The sequence below is a fragment of the Ilyonectria robusta genome (assembly GCF_021365365.1).
Source record: "Ilyonectria robusta strain PMI_751 chromosome Unknown BGZ61scaffold_38, whole genome shotgun sequence".
NCBI classification, from domain to species: domain Eukaryota; kingdom Fungi; phylum Ascomycota; class Sordariomycetes; order Hypocreales; family Nectriaceae; genus Ilyonectria; species Ilyonectria robusta.
This window is the reverse complement of record NW_025764472.1, coordinates 279,783-300,742: the sequence shown is the minus strand read 5'-3', so window position 1 is coordinate 300,742 and position 20,960 is coordinate 279,783. Positions and strand designations below refer to the sequence as shown.

Sequence of the window (20,960 nt, the reverse complement as noted above, 5' to 3'; positions counted from 1 at the left end):
GGCAAATAAGCATCTTCGGGCTCGGTTGGACTCGGGCAACTGGCTGGGACGGCCTTAAGATGGGCTGTGTCGGCAGAATGATTTTGTTCGGGAATCGGTGACTAAAACGGCATCCTCGATCCGACGACAGGCTGTTTGGTGCAAGTTTTAGCTTTTTCCTGAAAGATGCTCGGTCATGGGATTTTATTTGTCATAATGCAGTCTATAGAAGTATACTTGGTTATCATTTCATTGCCAGCGGCTCCAATGAGAGGAGTGGTCTTAACATTTTATGCCTAGTATATAGAGTATTAGAAAGCATAAAAGGCTCCTAGGGTAATCATTCACCTACAAATCGAATTAGACTAGCTTATGATTATTCACATGCCATCAGCGGTGATGGATTTGATGCCCCACTGATTCGCGTTCCCCAACATCTTCCAGGCCGCCTTTTCCTTTGATTCTTGGCTCCGTTCCTCTCCTCTTCCATCACCTTCAACGAACCTCACCTATTACAGATCCGTTGGTTAGATCCATTGACACGGGGGCATGTAAAGGGATGATGAGGAGTTACTGGCAAAGCCCGATCCGGCCTCGGTCCCGATACCTCTTTGGCCTCGATAATATCGTCGCCTCTTCTGCCTGCCCATTGGCCCCCGCCGTGCCTGCTACCATGAGGCTCGCAAATACCGAACAGAAGCCTCAAGGAACGGCCGAAACTTCCGGTATAGAAGCAAAAGTGGGCTTAGAGGGACACATAAGGCGTGAGAGGGTTGTCGTCCTGGGCTCCGGGTGGGCTGGCTATGCCCTTGCCCGCGATCTCGACCCGGCCAAATACGAGCGCATCATCATCTCGCCGCGCTCCTACTTTGTCTTCACCCCGTTGTTGGCATCAACTTCGGTCGGCACCCTCGAATTCCGCTCCATCCTCGAGCCTATCCGCCGTTTGCAGCCAGACCACTTCCACCAAGGCTGGGCCGATGATATCGACTTTGCCAACAAGACTATCCGTATCGAGACAAATCCAGACGGCGACGAGATCAGCTCTCGCACCCTACCGCCCATCACTCGACCCTCACCAGAAAGCCTACAAAGAGGCAGTAACCCCTCAGCAGTGTCTTTTGTCGAGACCTCCTCCCCCGCGACCAAGGAAACCCTCCCCAAGCATAAGGGCGAGATGATCACGATCCCCTACGACAAGCTCATCCTCGCTGTTGGCGCCTACTCCCAGACCTTTGGTGTTCCCGGCGTCCGTGAGCACGCCAACTTCCTTCGTGATGTCGGTGATGCTCGCTCCATTCGCCTTCGCGTCCTACAGTGTTTCGAGCGTGCGGAACGCCCTTCCACCACGGATGAGCAGCGCCGCAAGCTGCTCCATTTCGCTGTCGTTGGCGGCGGACCTACGGGCATAGAATTTGCCGCTGAGCTCCACGACCTCATCCATGATGACCTAGCTCGGCTCTACCCTGACCTCATACCATTCATCGACATCACTGTCTATGACATTGCGCCTGGTATTCTGCCCATGTTCGATAAGAGGCTATCCTCCTACGCTGTCGACGCCTTCCGACGCCAGGGTATCCGCGTTAGGACTGAGCATCACCTCCAGAGTATCCGTCCGGACATGGACGGTAGTGGTCTCAAGCTCAAGTTCCTGGAACGTGGTGATGACGAGGTTGGCGCCGGCATCGTCGTCTGGAGTACGGGTCTTATGCGAAATCCCCTGGTTGCTAAACTTGTTTCAAAGGAGATTCGCTCCCCCATTACGCCAGAGGAGCAGCAACAGCAGGAGCAACAGACCTGGCATCTTGCCAAGGCCAAAGGAGAGGGGGGTATCATCACTGATGACCATCTCCGCGTCCGTATTTCTGCTGGGTGTGCCGGAGATGGCATCACCAAGCACGGCGACAATGCCGGCCACCACATCCTCCCCAACGTCTATGCCATAGGTGACTGCGCTGTCATGGAGCGTGACGCTCTTCCCGCAACTGCACAGGTCGCTTCACAGCAGGCCAAGTACCTGGCTAAGGCTCTCAACACATACGACTCCTGTGAGGCCTTTGGCAATAATGCACAGCCCTTTCGCTTCCGCAATCTCGGCACCCTTGCCTACATTGGCAGCTGGCGTGCCATCGCCCAAAGTTCATCTGAGGGCCTGACAGGGAGATTGGCCTGGATCCTGTGGAGAGGGGCTTACATCACCAGGACCATGAGTCTACGAAATAAGATCATGGTTCTAGTTCACTGGTTCATGACCTGGCTTTTTGGTCGTGATATTTCGAGATTCTGACGGGATTCTCGATTTATTACTCCTAGGCTCCAATAGTAGCGCCTAGGCTTCCATAGTAGGCACCTCGTGTGAACGTGGCACGAGCGACTTATGCTATCCTATTGTCGACTTCTCCTATCAGACAAAATCTTCGGGAGCTCTTTCTCACGCAGCGGTATCGCCTGCCAACCTCTGTCTCACTACATGTAATCCCTGGATTTAGATATTCTATTTGGATCATACTAACAGGTGTGCATGTACACAAGTCGCACAGCTGGACCTTTCCAGGCCGAACATGGCTTTTCTTATGATGTAGTGGCACAAGTAATGGCGCACTACCTAGTAATAACTTCCTTTAATCTCATGCCTAAACTTGCTCCCATGGTAAGCACAACAGTTGATGACCTCCGCGCACCGCAACTCCATACAATATGAAACTGATATACGGGTTTTCAGCGAGATCAAAAAGACAAAAGCTCAAGAACTCTTCGTGTGCCTCGGTAAACCATGCCCTATAGGTCGAGACCACCAGGCATGTTTGACTACTAATACGAGTCTTAACTACCGAACTATTGCCGAAAGGAACATGTTCAACCGAGGAACCGATTGCGAAGCGTGTTGCCAACAGTGTTAATCCAACGGCCTGTTTACGTACTTTGCTTCGTTCACATGGGTAATAGATTTGTAGAACATGAAATATGCAACATGAGAGCACCTCCACCTCCAAATTACTCTAAGGCAGTTGATCGCTTCACAAACCGTCCATTAGGATTGCAGGAGTCAGTAGATATTGAAGACGCGCTAAACTCCTCTTTCAATGAAAGTGGGAGATAGCATAAGGATGTAGGCAGGTTGCGGGACAGGCCACCGGTAGCTGGAAATTCCCTCGGCCCTGAACGGATCAACGCACATGGTTCAGCAGCACGCGCGTTCTCAAGTAACCAGTAGGATCGCTGAGACGACTAGGTGGAGGAATCTATGCCATTCTTCGTTAGGCGCCTCGTTCTCATTCTCGTTCTCGTTCTCGTTCTCGTTCTCGTTCTCGCCTCTGGCCGTTTGGAGGGTTGAGAACCCTTGGTTCGCGCTAACCTCGTCTAAGAACAACGCCGTGGAACTTTTGATATGTCCCCGCAGCTCCCGAAGCCCGGCTCCCGAAGGAACGCTTCCGAAGAAACGCTTCCGAAGAAACCTAAAAAGCTATCCACTTTTTGGCCCGAAATCTCCGTCGATTGATTATGTAGCAGGTATTGGTCCTCACAGTATGGGCTTGAGGAGACTAGGACACAATTTGGGTAATGGACATGTATATGTATATTAGTAATCAGGGCCCTTTCGGCGGCGCCCGCTACACGCGCACCCGGATGCGCATTTAGACTTTTTACGTTTTAAATTCTACAAAATCAATAAACTTGGTTAAAAATTATCAAAAAATGTCTCTAATACCTATTATATTATATTTACAAATATACTTTACTTTTATTATTATACATTAAATGTTAAAAAAGTTGCAAGCTATTTAAACTTCCGCTTGGTCATCACTTGTGTCAGATACGGCGCCATCTAGGCGCACAGGTCCGTACAGTCACAGGCCCGTACACTTAGTCAGCAACACCCACTGTAATATTTCTGCTTCACCACTGACCGCCTGTAACCCCTAAAATGGATTCCAATCCAGCTTCTTTCCCTCATGATAATCTTCCTCCTCAGCGGTGGTACGTATCGCAAGAAGATTTATTTATAGATATTAGTATATGGGCGGCAACTAGAGGTTTTACATTCATCACACGAAGGTCGACTATTGGCAAGTCTGGACGACCTACAGTTACATACTCATGCAATCAGTTCCGTTCTGGCTGCCAATTTTCAATACTAGCAAAGGAAGAATGGAGCGAAGATTGGCTTCTTAAACACCGGACTGAAGCCCGATTTTCTCAACACAATCACGAGCTATATCAACCTAAATCGAGTCAAGGCTCGCCTCAAGACACCCTCAAGACGAGCCTCAAGACGAGCCTCAAGATACACCTCAAGACACGCTTCAAGACGAGCCTTTAGGGGCAAAGAGACTACCTACGTGTAGCAAGTGTCATATAAAGGGCCACAGAAGAGGTGCAAAATGTTGCTCGTTTAAAAACAAAAGCAGCCCTTGATAGTTATGATGGAGGGGTTACAGGCGGTCAGTGGTGAAGCAGAAATATTACAGTGGGTGTTGCTGACTAAGTGTACGGGCCTGTGACTGTAGGGACCTGTGCGCCTAGATGGCGCCTGTCAGATACGTCAGAGGCGAAAGTTGTCGGAAAGCTAGCGTGGCACTCTGATATTATTCAGCCGAAGGCTGACTCTACATTAATCCATAAGTTTTCCCGAATAATGAGGGTTTGGTGCAGACAGGGGTCAATAAGTTTCCCGGGTTCTGATTGGCCAGCAATTTGTATGGATGGCCGCAAAACGAGCAACAACTGGACAATGGCTGCTAAGAAGTGGGCCTAGCTTTCTGCGCCTCGCAGCACCCCTGGTTTGTTTACTTGCGCTTCGCTTGACATGGAAATTTCATTGAAACCACGCGTCTTGATGCGTGTTTCATTGAGTAATGAGTCCTAAGTCTACTCCTCAAGGGCTTCAAGATGACTTGATTTCCATCGTCTGTGCCCGCTGTGGCGAGGAGAAACCTGCGGGTGACTTCGTCAGCAAACGGAAATCTGCTGGGAAAACCAAGAACTGCCTCGGCTGTCGTAGTCAGTGCAATTCTCATGTCAGCTCTGTCTCCCCACTCCGTAAGACCATAAGAGCATTCAACACTAACTGAATGAAGAATTCCAGATCCAGAAGCGCGATCCAAACATTGAGGAAGCTCGCCGTCCGTTCTTCCTCAGCCGAAAGACCTGCCCGGAAGCGAACTGACGGAGAAGCCGGCTTATCCCCTGCTAAGGACAGGTCTGGAACCCAGCCCACGTCGCCAGAGAAGCTACTCAACTTCATGCAGCTAGGAGGTTATTCAGAGAGTCAATCAGCCAGCCCACGTAGTGCTAGGGACGCCAATTCCACCAACCCAACAAAGCTCGCGGCTCTTCCGGGACTGGCTCCCTCACCTCCCGCGCAGCCAACGACCCATCCAACGCCTCACATTCTGATCCATCTACTGTCCGAAGCAGCACAACTAGTGTCGATTACTCTTATTTGGCTGCTAGGTTCCACAGGGCCGGGAAGGACTCGCAGGATGATCCTTCCAAGGCCGGGGCGAGGGCCAAGCTGGCCGCTGTCCAGCGTGACCATCGTTCACGACGCCGTGGAGGGGAGACTGTGTCACTGACTCCACAATATCTCAACTCGGCGTCTTTGATGGGTCTGAGGGTCCTGGAGAAGGTATCCTTGTGCTGTCGTCCTGGTAAATTGTTCAGGCTAACCACGGAGCGTAGATGGGAGCCGAGATCGACTACAACCGAGTTGGTTTCAAGACGGAGATGGGATAACCAAGGAGGTAATGACAGGGTACAGTTCTCTGAATCTGATATTGACGCCGAGGACTATTTCAACTTACTCTTTTCGCCTGCTCGACCACGGAGGTACCTCAAACAATTAGGGGTGGAGTGTGATTCCGATCCAGGGACGAAGACGAGAACGACGATAATAATTCCGTGGATGGAAGCCCTCTTCGCCATCGCTTGCCGCAGCCTTCCGCACAGCCAAGGCGTGGTCGCCGTGGCCTGTCCCTGGTACAGGAGGGCGGCCGAGACAATCTCGAAGGCAAACTCCATCGTCGAGGCCGCCACGACGGTATCGGAGCCCAGTGATGATTCCACCTGAAGAATCGGCGGTATTTCACGCACAAGACCCGGTGTGGAATGGGGACCTCGAGGCTTGCGCCTTGACTGGTCGCGACAAGGCAATCCTCCGCGAGTTCTGGACAAAGCTGGACAATGACCAAATGCAGTTTTGCGGTCGATGCCAAGAGAGTTGGTTCGAGATGAAGATCGATTGCGATGGCATTTGTGCGCGTTGCTATCGAAAGGATGAGAAACGCCGCCCCGACGAGCCGTATTTCTTCTCTGCGGATAATCAGCTCGACTTTGGCCCTGTACCGACCCGATTGCCCCAGCTTACGCCTACCGAAGAGTCTTTGATTGCTCGTGTTCACGTCCACGTGAACATTATGCTTGTGCGAGGGCAGCAGTACAAGTATCGGGGGCATGTGGTTCACTTTCTCCGCGAGGTTGGCTTAGTATACAACCAGCTCCCGCTTCTGCCGCAGGAGTTGAACATTGTATTACTACGTCCTGCCAATACGTCGTCCCACGCAATTCTTAGCCGGCAATTCACCCGCCAGTTCCGCGTCCGCCGCCAGCCGGTTGTCATATGGCTAGACTACCTCCGCCGCCATCATCCTGGCTATCGATGTATCGTCATCGACGGAGAGAGGCTGAATCAATTGCCCCAAGATGGCAATGTCCTGGATGCAATCCCCCAGAGTCAGGTGGAGGCTGCGGATGTTGGACCCGAGGAAGATCAGGAGGCAGAGCCTGACCTGGAGGACGAGGCTGCAGTGCCAGATCTGTTGGTCAAGGACACGGAGCTCGATGCTCTGCGGTCTATTCTCGCTGGAGAATCAGAAGCTGATTCAGGGCTTTCCACAAGCTTCCAGGCGCAACACGAGCTGCAGCTCCCGAATATACGACACACACCCATTAATGAGTTCAATCGCTCTCATGCCCTACTCTCCTTGGCGTTTCCCTGCCTCTTTCCTGACGGTAGAGCCGACTTTGTTGAACCTCGATTACGCTCCATTGATTACAAGGATTACGTCGAGCACGCGATGCGCTGGCACGATGGCCGTTTTGCACGCCACCCGACCTTCCGCTTCGTCGCCTTCAACACACTAATGCGGTCACAAGCACGTTCACGGTCCAGATTCTTCGTGAAGCAACATGATGGGAGACAGCAGCCGCTGACGCGAGAGCAACTTATTCAGGCGCTGGAACACAGCGAGGACCCCGAGGCGCAGGCGCTGATCAACTCGATCACAAGGCATGCGGTGTCTATTCGCGGTACGCGTCCCTTCTGGAACAAAAGGAGGCAGGACCTCGAGGCCTATGCCTATAACCTTGGTTGTCCTGGTGCATTCATCACGTTTAGCCCGGCAGATTTACACTGGCGGAGTCTCTACCAGCACATGCCCCAGTATGACGACTGGCTAGCCGCCACCGAGCCGGAGAGGATGGCTCTATCGCGCCGCCTATTGCGGCAGAACCCCCACATTGCTGCTTTCCACTTCTACCGCCGATACTGCCTCTTTCGGGATATCGTGCTAAGCAAGAAGTTCGGCATCACGGATTACTGGGATCGGTACGAATGGCAAGGGCGTGGTAGTCCACACAACCACGGCCTATACTGGATGGAAAATTGCCCCGGAGCCGACATGGAGGACGAAGCCGCTCGTGATGTATTTGCACGCACGTGGGGATTCCACGTCACTGCCATTAACCCCGAGCCGAGTAGGACTATGCCTCAGGGTGAGGGTAATCCGCTGAGCGTAGATCCCCTAAGCATAGAGATGACATTCCTACGGCTCTCGCAAATTGTCAACCGTTGCCAGCGCCACAAGTGCAACACCACGTACTGCTTGCGTGTGAGGAAGAGAACCGGTGACATCGCGAGGGATATGGAGGGCGCTGCTGCAGACATCGAGGCGGCCAACGCGGCCAATCCAGAGAGGGAGTGTCGTTTTGACTTCCCTCGTGCCTTGCGGGAGCTGGCTGCAGTTATCAGGAAGGAAGGAAGGTCGTACCACATCTTCGAGGCGGCGCGGAACGACAGCCTCATGAACCACTTCAATCCTGCTATCATCCTAGGCTGGCTAGCCAATATCGACATATCTCCTTGCACCAGCTTACAGGCGGTTATTACGTACGCTGCGAAGTATTGCAGCAAATCTGAGAAGAAGACTGAGCCTTACTGCAAACTTGCAGATCAGGTCTTGCCGCATACGGGACACCTTCAGCCCTTATTATCCTTCTCCTCTCGCCTTATGAACAAACTGATTGCCGAGAGGGATTACTCGGCGCAGGAGATTTCCCATCTGCTGCTTAACATCCCTCTGCAGGAAGGCACTCGGATGGTTGTCTCCGTCGACTGCCGTCCGTTGGAACAACATGCGCGTTCGTATCGGGTGGATGGAGATGTCAACGAGTCTATCGGCAACTACAGAAAATATCTGGAGAGAAGTGAGCAGCATGACCATGTAACCTACCTCGAGTACCTGCAGTCGTACAATCTCAACACGTGGAGGAGACTCGCTGCTAACGCGAAGAAAAGGGTCCTAGCCTACTTCCCTCGGTATAAGTCCACGGACGCTTCTCCCCAGTTTAATGACTTCTGCCGTGTTAAATTGATGATGGCTCATCCACATCGCTCTCCACAAGAGTTGCTCGTTATGAGCGGGCAGCAGTTTGATTCCTTCGCGGCTGCGTACAAGGGCTGCAGAGAGCACCATGACACCCATGCGGACGATCATTATGGGGAGCCAGATACAAATGAATTAAGGGCAGAGGACGATGAATTTGAGCCTGAGGTCCACGAGGAGCCCATTACCGAGGAGGACTGGCATGAACTCGCCCGCATGCTACCTGACCGCCCACTGGAGGAAGAGGATATTGACGTCCTCGGCCGCCGAGATATTGACATCAATTACGACTGGGCCCCTCACGTTGGACGGTATGCAGATGATGACATTCTCAACGGTGACTACTGGAAGCAGCGCAAAGTGGAAAACCCCATGGACCTTGATGTGGATGATCAGCCCTTGGAGGCTCGCGATTCCCTAAATCCCGAGCAGCGTCTAGTGTACGATACGGTGATGGGCCATTTCCTAACACAGGATCCCTCCCAGTTGTTACTCCATGTGGATGGTGGAGGCGGCACTGGCAAGTCATACCTCATCAACCTGCTCTCCGCGCACCTCCAAGCCGCGACGGGCGGGAGAGGGACACCTGTTTGGCGTGCCGCGCCCACGGGCGTCGCGGGAAACCAGATATCGGGCACTACCTTGCACTCCCTGTTGCACCTCCCAATCAATAAGGACTTCCGGCCCCTGTCGCCGATTGATAAGGCCCAGCTCCAGAAGAAGCTGAAGGATATCAAGTACCTGATCATCGATGAGAAGAGCATGCTAGGACTGCGTCAGCTATCGTGGATCGATGACCGTCTCCGCGAGGCGTTCCCGAGTAGGAATGAAGAGTTCTTTGGCGGCTTGAACATCCTGCTGGTCGGCGATTTCTTTCAACTACCCCCTGTGCTACAGAAGCCACTTTACTATGATAAAGAGGTGCAGGGGATAGAGATCAAGGGCAGGAACGCGTATAGGCGCTTCGATAAAACAGTATTCTTGAAGGTTGTTCAGCGACAGCGCGGCGACGACCAGGAGGCCTTTCGCACAGCTCTTGGGGAATTGCGGCTGCTCCAACTATCTAAAGAGTCCTGGAAGCTCCTTTCCAGCCGCGTACAGGCAAAGCTAGACGATCGGGAGGTCGCGAGATTCGTCAACGCCTTGCGAGTATACGCCACTAAAGATAGGGTGAACGAATATAACCACTATCACCTCGACCGCCTCAGCCGGCCGGTCATCCAGGTTACGGCTAAGAACGTCGGCCCTGGCGCTGCTGCTGCCCCTGACGACAAGGCGGGCAACCTTGCGAAGCAGATCCCTATATGCATTGGCGCCCGTCTGATGCTGACGTCTAACCTTTGGCAACCCGTTGGCCTCTGCAATGGCGCTCGCGGTACAGTTTACGACATCGGCTGGGCACCTGGGGCCGACCCCATCCAAGACCCTCCCTGTGTTATCATGATGGAGTTTGACAAATACAGCGGACCGGTATTCCTGACCACCGCTGATGGCAGGAAGATTGTGCCGATTCTCCCAGTGGAGAGGGACTTCCTCATCGGAGCCACTCTCTGCGCTCGCACCCAATTTCCCCTGATCGTATGCTACGCAATTACCGTGCACAAGTCACAAAGCATCACCGAAGACATGATAGTTACAGATCTGTCCTGCCGGGACTTTCAGACTGGTTTAAGCTACGTGGCTGTCTCTCGCGTGAAAAAGCTCGACGGTCTGATGTTGGATGCACCATTTGATCGTAATCACCTGGTCTACAGGTCTCCCCCGGATGGCATGAAGATGAAGATGAGGGATCAGGAGCTTCGGAAACGACAGGTGCTCACACGGAATCCGTACATGTCACATAATACCAAGAATGGCCATGGCAATGGATCAGTACGTAGATAATGCAGTAGTAATAATAGCTTCCCGGCCCGCGGACACACAGCCTTCGGCTGAGGCTACCCCATGCACCCCATCGCCGCTCCAATGTGCATGGGGTGACGTAGTATTTTATTATATTGTATATGTGTATTCTCCTCCCCTCTGTTAGATTGTGGCTGTGTATTGCATCAAGGAGGTTATTCAGGTATCAGAATACTGGGATATCTGCATCTATGACTGAAGATGACAATAAAACCCCACTCTGGAGGAACATGGAGACGGGAGTCAACGAGAACAAGAACATCAAGAACAACCAAACATATCATCAAGAATTGATCTACATTTATCTGGCTATCCCGAATCTTCACTAAAGACACACCGCGTATCCAACACCTTAGTCAGAAGGGGGGGTATGATAACCCCTCTTCCGACCGATCCGGATGACGAGGATAAGCAATCATCAACATCATCATCACTGTATTGATCCCTATCCATCTGATCGAATTGACCGTAACGGATCCAACAACCCCCAAATACATGAATATTCAATTAAAGCGAGAGGAATATTCCATATACAAGGTCATACAACAATTTTTCCCCCAGTACGCGTCATCTTTTCCCTGTCACATTCTCCATCAATACATATCAGCAAAAACACCAACTGTATTACACATGTCACCTCCAATTAACTCAACTGCCAAGCAACCATCAAATAAGGCTGCACTCACATCATGGGCTCTTACAAAAGCCCAATTAATACGGCCTGCAAAGGTGATAAGATGTCAAGAGCAGGCAACAGAGAGCCGTCTGTTACAGCTGAATACACGAGCTAGACAAGGGCGGTCTGCATCAACTGGCCTTGACTTAACCCGTACACAAAATATTGATGCACTACTCATCTATATTTATGGGACTTCACGCACATCTTCCTGTATGCAATGTGCGAGAGGAAATGGCATTTTTGAAGGGTGTATCACTAAGAGTGATATTGCTGCTGGTGCATGTGCGAACTGCACATATTCATCGAGAGGAATTCGATGTTCATATCATGGTAAGCTATTGAACCTTTCTTTATATAACAAATACTAATCAGAATATATTAGATCGGCCAAAAGAAACACAATTATCTCAGTCCATAATAGAGAAAATCGTGAAGGAGTCTACACCTGATCAACTACGTGCATTTGGAGCAGATCTAATTGAAAGAGCTAAGGTCCAAGAGGAACTTAGCTCCACACAGCCCGAAGAGTAACTAGTCTAGGGTTACGGGTGATGAGTCAGTGCTAATATTCTCTTTATTTAAAGTGAAAAGTTTTGCGTACGCAAATAATCCAACTTAATCCTTCTTTATTATTCTCTACTATGAATTCCACAATCTGTTCCAAGAAGGGTTATCTCCATTCTGTTGTATTGGAGTTAAACCCAGACTGGGCTCGTTGTTATTTCTGTGGAGATAATATTACACCTTTAACTCTTCCTTCTTCTGCCAATCCTCAAGTTAACATGGTCGATTTGACTGGAGACAGCCCAATCCCACCTACACAGGCACGATCACGACAACTCCAGCATGCACCTGCACCTGCAATGACTATCCCTTCCTACAATCCTGCTCAACTGGAATCCGCTGTCAATCAGGGCAACCAAAGCCGAAATCTCCACGCCCAAGCTACTCGAACGAAGCCGATACCTAATACACCCATTGAGTTGTCAATTACCTTATATACAGCAGCATATAAGTGTAAACCAAGCGGTCAATTGGAGATCAGGAAGTGGCAGCCTGGATCTCCTAGTGTTGCTACGAAAGTTAGCAATTGTTTTGTTACAAACGCAACACACAACTATCCTTCACATGCCGACTTTGTAAAGTCAGTTGCAGGACGTGCAACAACTGATGCAACATATCGGGCTGTTAACTGGGAGTTCATTTCTGCTTGCATCTGTAACAGTTCTCAAAGTATTGTTTTCTTTTCTCAGGAGGTTCTTGAGACAACTTCTCTTGCTGCATTTCTTACTGCAATCAATCCTCAAGGTCCGGTTCCAACCAAGGCCAATCTTTCACTTCTTTATGCTTATGAAGCGAAAGAGGAGGAATCTGACATGATCACTCCTGTTCCAGTGCAAAAGAATAAGTCAAAGGCGAAAAGAAACTATCTCTTCCTATACAAAGCAATCCCCCAACACAATCTCCAATCAATCGCAAACGAAAGGCATCTACACAAGCAGCTCCAACAACGGAGAGGAAGGTGAAGATAGACACGAAAAAGGAGGAGGTGTTGGTCTTACTAGAGAAGTCTAATGGAGAAGATGATTTTGCTGCATTCTTCGATACGGATGTGGATGGATCGGATTTGAATGGACGAGATGAAATAGTTGTGGAAGTAGCTGGGCAAGGTAATGAGGATTTAGAGGCATTTGTGTCAGATGATGGAAGTAGAGAAGTGATTGAGGGAGATGTAATTAGTACCGGGGGGAAGACTGGCAGTAAACAGCCACTGCCTCCATTAAGCATGGTAACTCGCCAGCGTAAGTAGTTTCAATCTTCTCAAGTCTTTTCCTTTATTGATCTGCTGCTATCCATGATTCAAACACATCAATATCGATATTCTGAGCCTGTAGAATTTGACTAAGTCGATCTCGCCCATCTCGGGGTCGGTCAAGTAAGGACAGTCGTGGTAAAGTCCCATTCTGAATATAAAGAGCCAATTCACCTCGTAGGAGATTGTACTCATCCAAAAGTGGATGTGTGACAACGTTCGATATTGCTGGTAAAGAGCCAATTGTCCTTGTGATAATATCTTGACAAATGGACATTGTTTCTTCTGGTAAGAAAACATCCAGATCAGATTGATCAAGATTAAAGGTTTCTTGACAGAATCTGAATCGATCGGGTGGAATCTCTTCAGCAAAGTTCCGTGCAGTCTCTGAATTGAGATCATGATATAGAACTGAGGGTTGTCCAGGTTGAACATGTGGTCGATTGGCTTGACGGCGAATAGAATGGCTATTCCAGACTCTTACAAATGATATCAAGTCATGCCGGATCGGATTCATAAGATGAATAGAATAGCAATGCGATCAGGGAGAGAGCCGCCATCAAAGAGCCCATTCTCTGTTAGCCATTGGAAGTAAAGTGGGGTTCCACAAGTCTTGCAACAGGGGATCTTGCACCACCACCCTGACCGGAACACACGTAATGGAGATACCAATTCCACAGGCTGCAGACTAGCTATGATAAAAGTAACTGTATTTTTGGATTCCTCAGAGGCGTGGCTTTAATATTTTGTATACCAACCCCTAGCCTTGCGGCAGGCCTCGACCCTCCGCGGCATTGACTCTATTAGGCCCCGAATAAAGTCCTGTGGGATAGCATCCCACGTTGCCTCCAAGCAGGCTTTAAATTTCGCGATATCGGCTGCGTTTTTCTTCAATTTCGCAACCCAAGGGAATTTTCTATAGAGATCTCTCTTTAATCTGGCCCAGACATGCTCAATGGGGTTCAAATCAGGGCTGTGAGGGGGCCAGTTAATAAGAGAGATTCCATGCTCCAGAAGAAATGCCATTGACGCCTTTGATATGTGAATTCTAGCATTATCCTGCTGGAAATGCCGAGCTCCCGTATAATCAGGAAGAAGCCCAGAAGTCAGAGCTTCAATATAGCTATTTGATGTATAGCCACCGCGCTTGGAGGCTGAATCCCGAGTCATAATAACCAGCTTGCTCCGGCCCTCCTTGCAAATCGCACCCCACACCATTATCGTCACATCACCTTTGCCGTGAGACTTAGTATTGACGAATTTTGGGTCATAGGCCTCGTGGGTGAATCTCCAGACCCAGATATTCGGCGCGGCGCTGCCATTTTGAGCAGAGCACTCATCAGAGTAGATAATCTAGGGAGTGTGAGTTAGGCGTAGAGTAGCAGACAAGGGCATCTCAAACACTCAGCCATACCTCGCTCAATTCTTCTTCTCTCTTCGCCCAGTTGCGTGAAAATTGAAGCCGCTGAGCTGCATCTTCCTTTCGTAAAAAGATCCTCTTTCTAGCCTTCCATTTGCGCAAGCTGGCCTCATTTAAAGCCCGGCGGACAGTCGTGGCGCTCACCTCAAGACTCAGGTCATCCAGCAGGTCCTTCCTTGAGACACGTTCATCCTGTCGCACAGCATGAATAATAGCCCTTTTTGCCCGTGGCGTCAGACTTGGAGGGCGCCCGGACTGGGGCTTCGGATCGATAGATGCGGTTGTCTCAAGCCGTTGAAGCAGACGGCTGATTGTGGCCGTTGACACCCCAAAACGCGTCGCAACGGTGCTCCTTGCCTCTCCAGCTTGTACGGCCGCAATAATAGCCGCACGAAGTTCTGGTTTGGTGCGTTGCTTTCCTTGACGATTTGCGGATATAATGGTCCCAAAAGACCGCAAATTGGTCGACATAATAAAATTTTGTGGAAGATTGAAGATGAAGGAGTAAAAATCGCGGTTCTGATTTTTGACGCCGGGCGCGAGAATGTCGCGTAGCGTTGCAAGACTTGTGGAACCCCACTTTATGTCTAATCGAAGAGAATTAGTAAAGATCAATAAGAAATAGTAGAAACTTACCCTCCATGATCCTCCACGTGCTTGATAAAGCCGATGCCACCAGCTTTCAATTCGAGTATTATGAATACTCCGTCCAAAAAACCAACAATCCTTGAACTCAATTGGAACTAACTCTGTTCCAATTCGTTTCTTTCGATTCCCAGAAAGAAAGTAATGTAAGCCACACATCAGAGCTGTTTCCCCTCCATGATCAGATCGAATGGCTCGTGGCATCATACCACGCTGCCGCAGAACTGATAGATACTGTAAAGCAACATTCCAACTTGTTGCAGCAGAATATCCACAGTAAAACCATGTAATATATCGGGCATACCCATCAATACCAGCATAGATCTCAAAGCCCCATTGCTTAAGCTTATCATACCCATCAAGGGACCATACCCAGTCAGGCCCTGGAACAATGAAGTCACGACGTTGAAAACGCGCTTTACCCCATCGATCAGTAATGCTTTCAGGTGCAAAGTCTCGATAGACAGTGTACAATGCATCGCGACTGATAACATGATGTTGTTGCCACATGTATGTGTAAAGATAGCCTCGACCAAAGTTTTGAATGACAGTTGAGACTTGAGACTCATCATGAAAGAAAGTTCTTGCAAGTTGTTGAGCTATTTGAAGCTGGTTATTGTCTTGCCGCCTGAACAGGCCGAGTTCCCGACGGATCTTGCAAAGTCCAGTCATACTCAAGATAAACCCCTCATCTTGAAGCCGGCGTAGGATAATAGCATCTTTTAAACAGTCATCAAAGAACATTGACTTGATTCGCTCTCGTAGGGGTTCAGTATTAACTGTACGTTGTTGATGTACAAGTTCACATTGCTGTAAGAATCGGTACAGGACTGAGCGACTGACTTGAATATTATAATTGGTAGAAAGAGAAAGAATAATACCAGAGATTGGGGTATTTTCTTCATGAAGAATAGTGATATCTTGACGGAAAGGGTTAAGATCTGTTCGAGGTCGAGGCATGTTGATTAAGGTTGAAAAGGAGAAGAAAAAGAGGAAAAGATAAGTAAGAATGGAGATAACGTACATGATAAGCATGCGCCGCATCCAAGTATGCGCCGCACTTTTCCTAACCCTTTAAGATTAAAACTTCAATAAAAACACAACAAAGCATCCAATCAATTAAAACTAATCACTATACTCTTCTCCAGAGGTCTCAATTACAGCCTGACAAGTCCTTGCATTATGACCAGCCTTTCCACAAGTTCCACAGCGCCTTTCCTTCGGTAGCGCCAACCTCCGTCGACCACCACTTCTCGACGATTCAGCCACTACCTGCGCATCAACGTCTCTCTGATCTATCGCATCCCTTCCCTCATCTAGAGTCATATTCCCTCCTTTTTGTAGGCGGGTTCTTTTTGCTCTACGCCGCTTACTAAGAGTCTCATTCGCCTGTCGAAGGATCTGGACCTCAGCTTTCAATAGGGCATTCTGATGCATTATTGCCTTTGTTCCTTTTGAAAGTGACTTAAGCGCCTCAAGAATTGATGCTGGAGAGCTGCTCTGATGCCTTTTCATTCGTCTTTCGAGGTATTCAGACTGAGAGCTAGCCTCAAGCACGGTCTTTGGGGTCTTCGAGACCCAAGGGTCGGGGAGGCTGATCTCCTCCCTCACTGGTGTTGGAGTCCGTAGCTGTACATCAAGCTTCGATATGACATTTTCTGGGTTCAAGGGAATAAGTCCGGCCCCTCGAAAACCTCCCTCAATATTACTCCTTGTCATGGCGGCTTCGTGGGCAGCGTAGAAGGCTGGGAAGAACTCGGTCTTCGAAACATGAGTTATGGAGCATCTGATCAATTGCTCAATTGCTTGACCATAGGCTATTTTAAGCGGCCCAAAGCACCCGACATCAAGAGGCTGGAGCAGATGAGATGAATGAGGCGGCATACAAAGCGTAATGATGTCGTTCTCTTCACAATATTTCTCAAAGTCGACGGAGTGGTGACTTTCATGCCCATCGAGGATTAGAAGACGATAGCGACCGGTCGATCGATCCTTTGTATGCCGATTAAAGTGCTTGAGCCACTTAAGACCTGTCTCATTATTGGTCCAGCCATTTTGAGTTGTTGCAATAGCCCAATCGCCCGGGAGGTTGCTTTCTTGGTACCAGTTGGCGAGGTGATATTGGCCCGCAACCACGATAAATGGCTGGATTGCCCAGCCTTCCGCATTAATCGCCTGAATGACTGTAACCCATTCCCGGTTTCCAGGCTGGACTGATTTCGGGTTTCCACGCCTATCTGCGCCTGTGATGACCATTCCGCTTGCGATTATGCCCATCATAAAGCCGGTCTCATCAAAGTTGTAGATATCGGCTAGGTCGATACCATATTTCGCGATTGTATTCTCCACGAGCCGGAACCAATTGCGAATAATGGTTGGATCTTCGCATTTGGCCCTCTGATAGTCGTATTTACGAAAAAAACGCGTCTTAAGCTCTGGTTGTCGCCTGACGAAGTTAGAAGCCCAGCGCTTGCCGACAGGTGACGCGTCGCGGTCAGCGAGCAGTCGGTTGGCCATTTCTTCAACACCACGCAGTCGCGGGGCAAATCCTCGCGAATCCAGGTCGAGAATGAACTGAACAATGATCTGTTCCTCTAGATCAGATAGACGACGCGATTTCGGGATCCAATCGCGTCGAGATTGAATGCCATTCTGTCGGCGACGTAGCCTTCGCTCATCTATTTCGTATATCAATGCGGCGCGTCGGATACTTAATTTTGGGTCGTTTTGAAGGGCTTGAAGGGCAAGAAGGGTTCTAGCTTCAGTAGTTTGCTGTGGCATGTTTGGTGGTTGAAATTGAATTGATAATATAGAGAGTTATGTGTTTGAGGGAAAAGTGCGGCGCATACTTGGATGCGGCGCATGCTTATCATGTACGTTACGTTAATTTAATATAATTTTAAGTTGCAGTAAATGAAGGTCAGGCAGGATTTAGTAACACAAAGTTTCCCAGCTGATACAGCGTTTCTGGACCAACCTCGGGACAAGGTTGGTAGGCGGTCTCGCCCTACAATGCCAACAGGTAAAAAACAAATACCATATATTAGGTTCTCTCATTCCAGGACCGATCTTTATTTTCACTACTCTTTTATAATTTCTGTCCAAAGTGTAGTAAAGCTGTCCAGAAAATCACTAAAACTCTTAGTTGGCTTCCAACCTATTTCACGGGACAGATCAGCTTTAGTTCTTGACCGAGATGCCCATCCAAGCTCAATAATATCAGGCTCCATTGATTGTATCAGCTTTATTGATCCTTCCTCGAGCGTGATTTGGCGGATTTCGTGACTTGGCAAAATGCCTAGCTCTTTTCCCGTCCTTGCGATGTGTTCGGATACAGCTCTCCAGGATTCGTAACCCGTCTCACTGAAGTATATGCCCCGTTTGTTTGATGGCAGGTCCAACCCCTCCAGGATTCTTGTGACAAGTAGTTCGTATAGCAGACCTATGTCCTCAATATGGACATGACTCCACTCTGATTCGCCAGAACCTACCACACTGACGTACTTATCGTCGCGGGCAGCGCGAATCAAGGCTTCAATCTGCATAGATTTCTGATTGATCATCCCGCTGCCTAGGCCGTAAATGGTAGGCGACATAACAATGTACGTTTTGACGCCTGTGTTTTCGCCATGCTCCATCACTGTGACATCAGTCGTCCTCTGGGGAAATGGCTCGATGCTCTCGCGATATTTCTCATACTCGTAAATGTTGTCTTTGTCAGAGAACACTTTCGTCTCAATGAAGCGCTTGCTGACGGGACGGTCGGCTAAGCTACCTGTTCCAGATGTCTGCGCATATTAGTGCCGCCCGACGAAAGTTGAAGTCTAACGAACTTGGATGAGGTGGGTTTGCTTTTCTGCCGCCGTTTTGCGGTCTCCAAGCCCATCAATGATAGATTTTGCCGCAGGGGTGTTGAATGTGCTTGCAGTATTTATAACAATATCGTGGCGGGCTGCAACCTCTCGCACCCTATCCAAATCATCCAAACCAGAGAACATCGCCACGTTAATGCCTCTACGACGGAGGGTATCGGCCTGCGGCTCGTGACGGACCAGGGCAGTGAATTCACATTCCCTAATGCGTGGGTGGGAGGAGTTCATCAAAGTGGTGAGCACAGAGCCTCCACTGTACTTCGTAAGTATAAAAGAATCCAAATCGCTATGGGATGGACTTACATATAGCCAGAGGCACCAATAACCAAAATCTTGCATGTGTCCATTTTGTTCAGGGCTTGAAGGAAGTATCAGGTTGAATGGATATTGATACATCAGTTTTTAGGGACAAATAGGATGTAAATATAAGTAAAAACTCGATAATAGACACGGTGTGAGAATTCTAATTTTATTGTGATTTGAAATCAAAATGTAATTATTAATCAATACATGAGATAAGTATGACGTGTCAGTTTCAAGGCAAGAGAATATATCGGGCCGAGTTATAGTGGGCTACAAAAGTTCCGAGGATTTCCCATGCCCCGGAGCTTAACAGCGACACCTTTAAAATATTCTCGAAGAACTCAATTCATGCTGCCTAAGATGGCTTTTACCCGTTGGTATTGTGGGCCAGCCGCCTACCAACCTCGTCCCGAGGTTGGTCCCAAAACCCCTTGTCAGCCCCAAAACCCCTTATCCCCCTTCAAGGTGTAAAATCCCTATTTTCTCCCCTTTTTTGACCTTCTTTTCTACCTTTAATAAAGATATATAAAATCTTTAAAAAAGAAATCTAGATTAAACAGATCTAGAGCTTTAAAATACATATCAGATTTTAAATTTTTCTCCTTTTATTAAAAAAAAAGGAAAAATGAAAGATTTTTCTAAAATTTTAATAGAAATAAATTGTTGGATTTAGGCAGCATGCATAGCATCTTAGTCATTGAGAGCCCACATGTATGTGTATTGTGCATATTGTCATCTAGGCTGACCCCGCAGCAGTCAGGGGTATTATATGCGCAGTTGACCGCCTTCCTATTCGGGCTGTGCTCGGCATGGTCACTCAAGTGACCGAGGTCACCTGATCATGTGCATGACTGTGCGCACGATCTATTCTAACACGCCCCTTCAGCTTCGCGGTCCTGCCGCGGAGCTGCACTTTGCTTCATAGCTCCTGTGCCCTTTCCTCAGTTCTTCTCTGTTCAATCTTATCCGTCAAGTCGATCAGCTTCAGTTGCTTGAGGAAGCCCGAGTGGCCGTCTCCTGAGAGGTTCTTCGTTAATCCGTCGGCGAGCATTCGGGTAGTAGGCGTGTAGATGACATTAACTCTTTCTTCGATGATTTCTTGGCGTAGCCAATGGTTGTGAATGTCAACATGCTTGAGCTTCGTGCGTAGTTGTACTAGTTCTGCAGTGACAAGGCGGATAGTCTGCTTATTGTCGCATTCGATTGTGATCCTTGCTGGTGTTGCTGCTGCTCGGCGAGCAGTCGGAGAGTTCAGGTCAACCTTCAATGCAGAGATAAGTCGGCTTGCAAAGAGAGCTTCCTTGGCTGCTTGGGAAAGCGCCAGGAGCTCTGCCTCTGTTGTTGACGTTGTAACTGTATCCTGTTTGTTGGCTCTCCAGGAAGTGATCCCGCCGAAGAGCTTCATGACGAATGCCTGAGAACTCCGACGATCCGTTGAGTTATCGGCGAAGCTAGCATCTGAGGCAACTTGCAGTCCGTCTTCTTCACTGCCGGCCGCAGCTCCGTATTCAAGGCAGAGACCCTTTGTTTGTATGAGGTATTGCAGGGCTCTGTCGGCGGCTCTTTGTTGCTGCGGTCCGGGGTTCTGGTTGAACCTAGCTAGTCGGCTTGCAGCAAAAGCTATGTCTGGTCGAGTCATCACTGCCGCGTACATGATCGTGCCGACCTTCCTGAGGTATAG

The 20,960-nt window shown here is 49.2% G+C and overlaps 4 protein-coding genes across 4 annotated transcripts; 3 read left to right on the top strand and 1 right to left on the bottom strand.

The window, feature by feature from the left end:
* Positions 1-652: 652 nt before the first annotated feature.
* Positions 653-2,269, top strand: BGZ61DRAFT_369864 (pyridine nucleotide-disulfide oxidoreductase-domain-containing protein; the record flags this gene model as incomplete). The annotated part of the gene is made up of 1 exon (XM_046241980.1): positions 653-2,269. The coding sequence occupies one exon, from the start codon at positions 653-655 to the stop codon at positions 2,267-2,269; it is 1,617 nt and encodes a 538-aa protein (XP_046096050.1).
* Positions 2,270-11,003: 8,734 nt separating this feature from the next.
* Positions 11,004-11,838, top strand: BGZ61DRAFT_464699 (uncharacterized protein). The gene is made up of 2 exons (XM_046247502.1): positions 11,004-11,556; positions 11,609-11,838. The coding sequence occupies exons 1-2, from the start codon at positions 11,043-11,045 to the stop codon at positions 11,755-11,757; spliced, it is 663 nt and encodes a 220-aa protein (XP_046096049.1). The 5' UTR covers positions 11,004-11,042; the 3' UTR covers positions 11,758-11,838.
* A 45-nt stretch (positions 11,839-11,883) lies between these two features.
* Positions 11,884-12,926, top strand: BGZ61DRAFT_464698 (uncharacterized protein). Its single transcript, XM_046247501.1, has one exon. It carries the CDS (start codon positions 12,009-12,011, stop codon positions 12,750-12,752), a length of 744 nt encoding a protein of 247 aa, XP_046096048.1. The 5' UTR covers positions 11,884-12,008; the 3' UTR covers positions 12,753-12,926.
* Positions 12,927-18,007: 5,081 nt separating this feature from the next.
* On the bottom strand, positions 18,008-19,435 carry BGZ61DRAFT_464688 (NAD dependent epimerase/dehydratase family protein). Its single transcript, XM_046247500.1, has 3 exons — positions 19,280-19,435; positions 18,938-19,229; positions 18,008-18,892 (listed from the first exon to the last, which is right to left on the bottom strand). The coding sequence occupies exons 1-3, from the start codon at positions 19,321-19,323 to the stop codon at positions 18,185-18,187; spliced, it is 1,044 nt and encodes a 347-aa protein (XP_046096047.1). The 5' UTR covers positions 19,324-19,435; the 3' UTR covers positions 18,008-18,184.
* Positions 19,436-20,960: the final 1,525 nt, after the last annotated feature.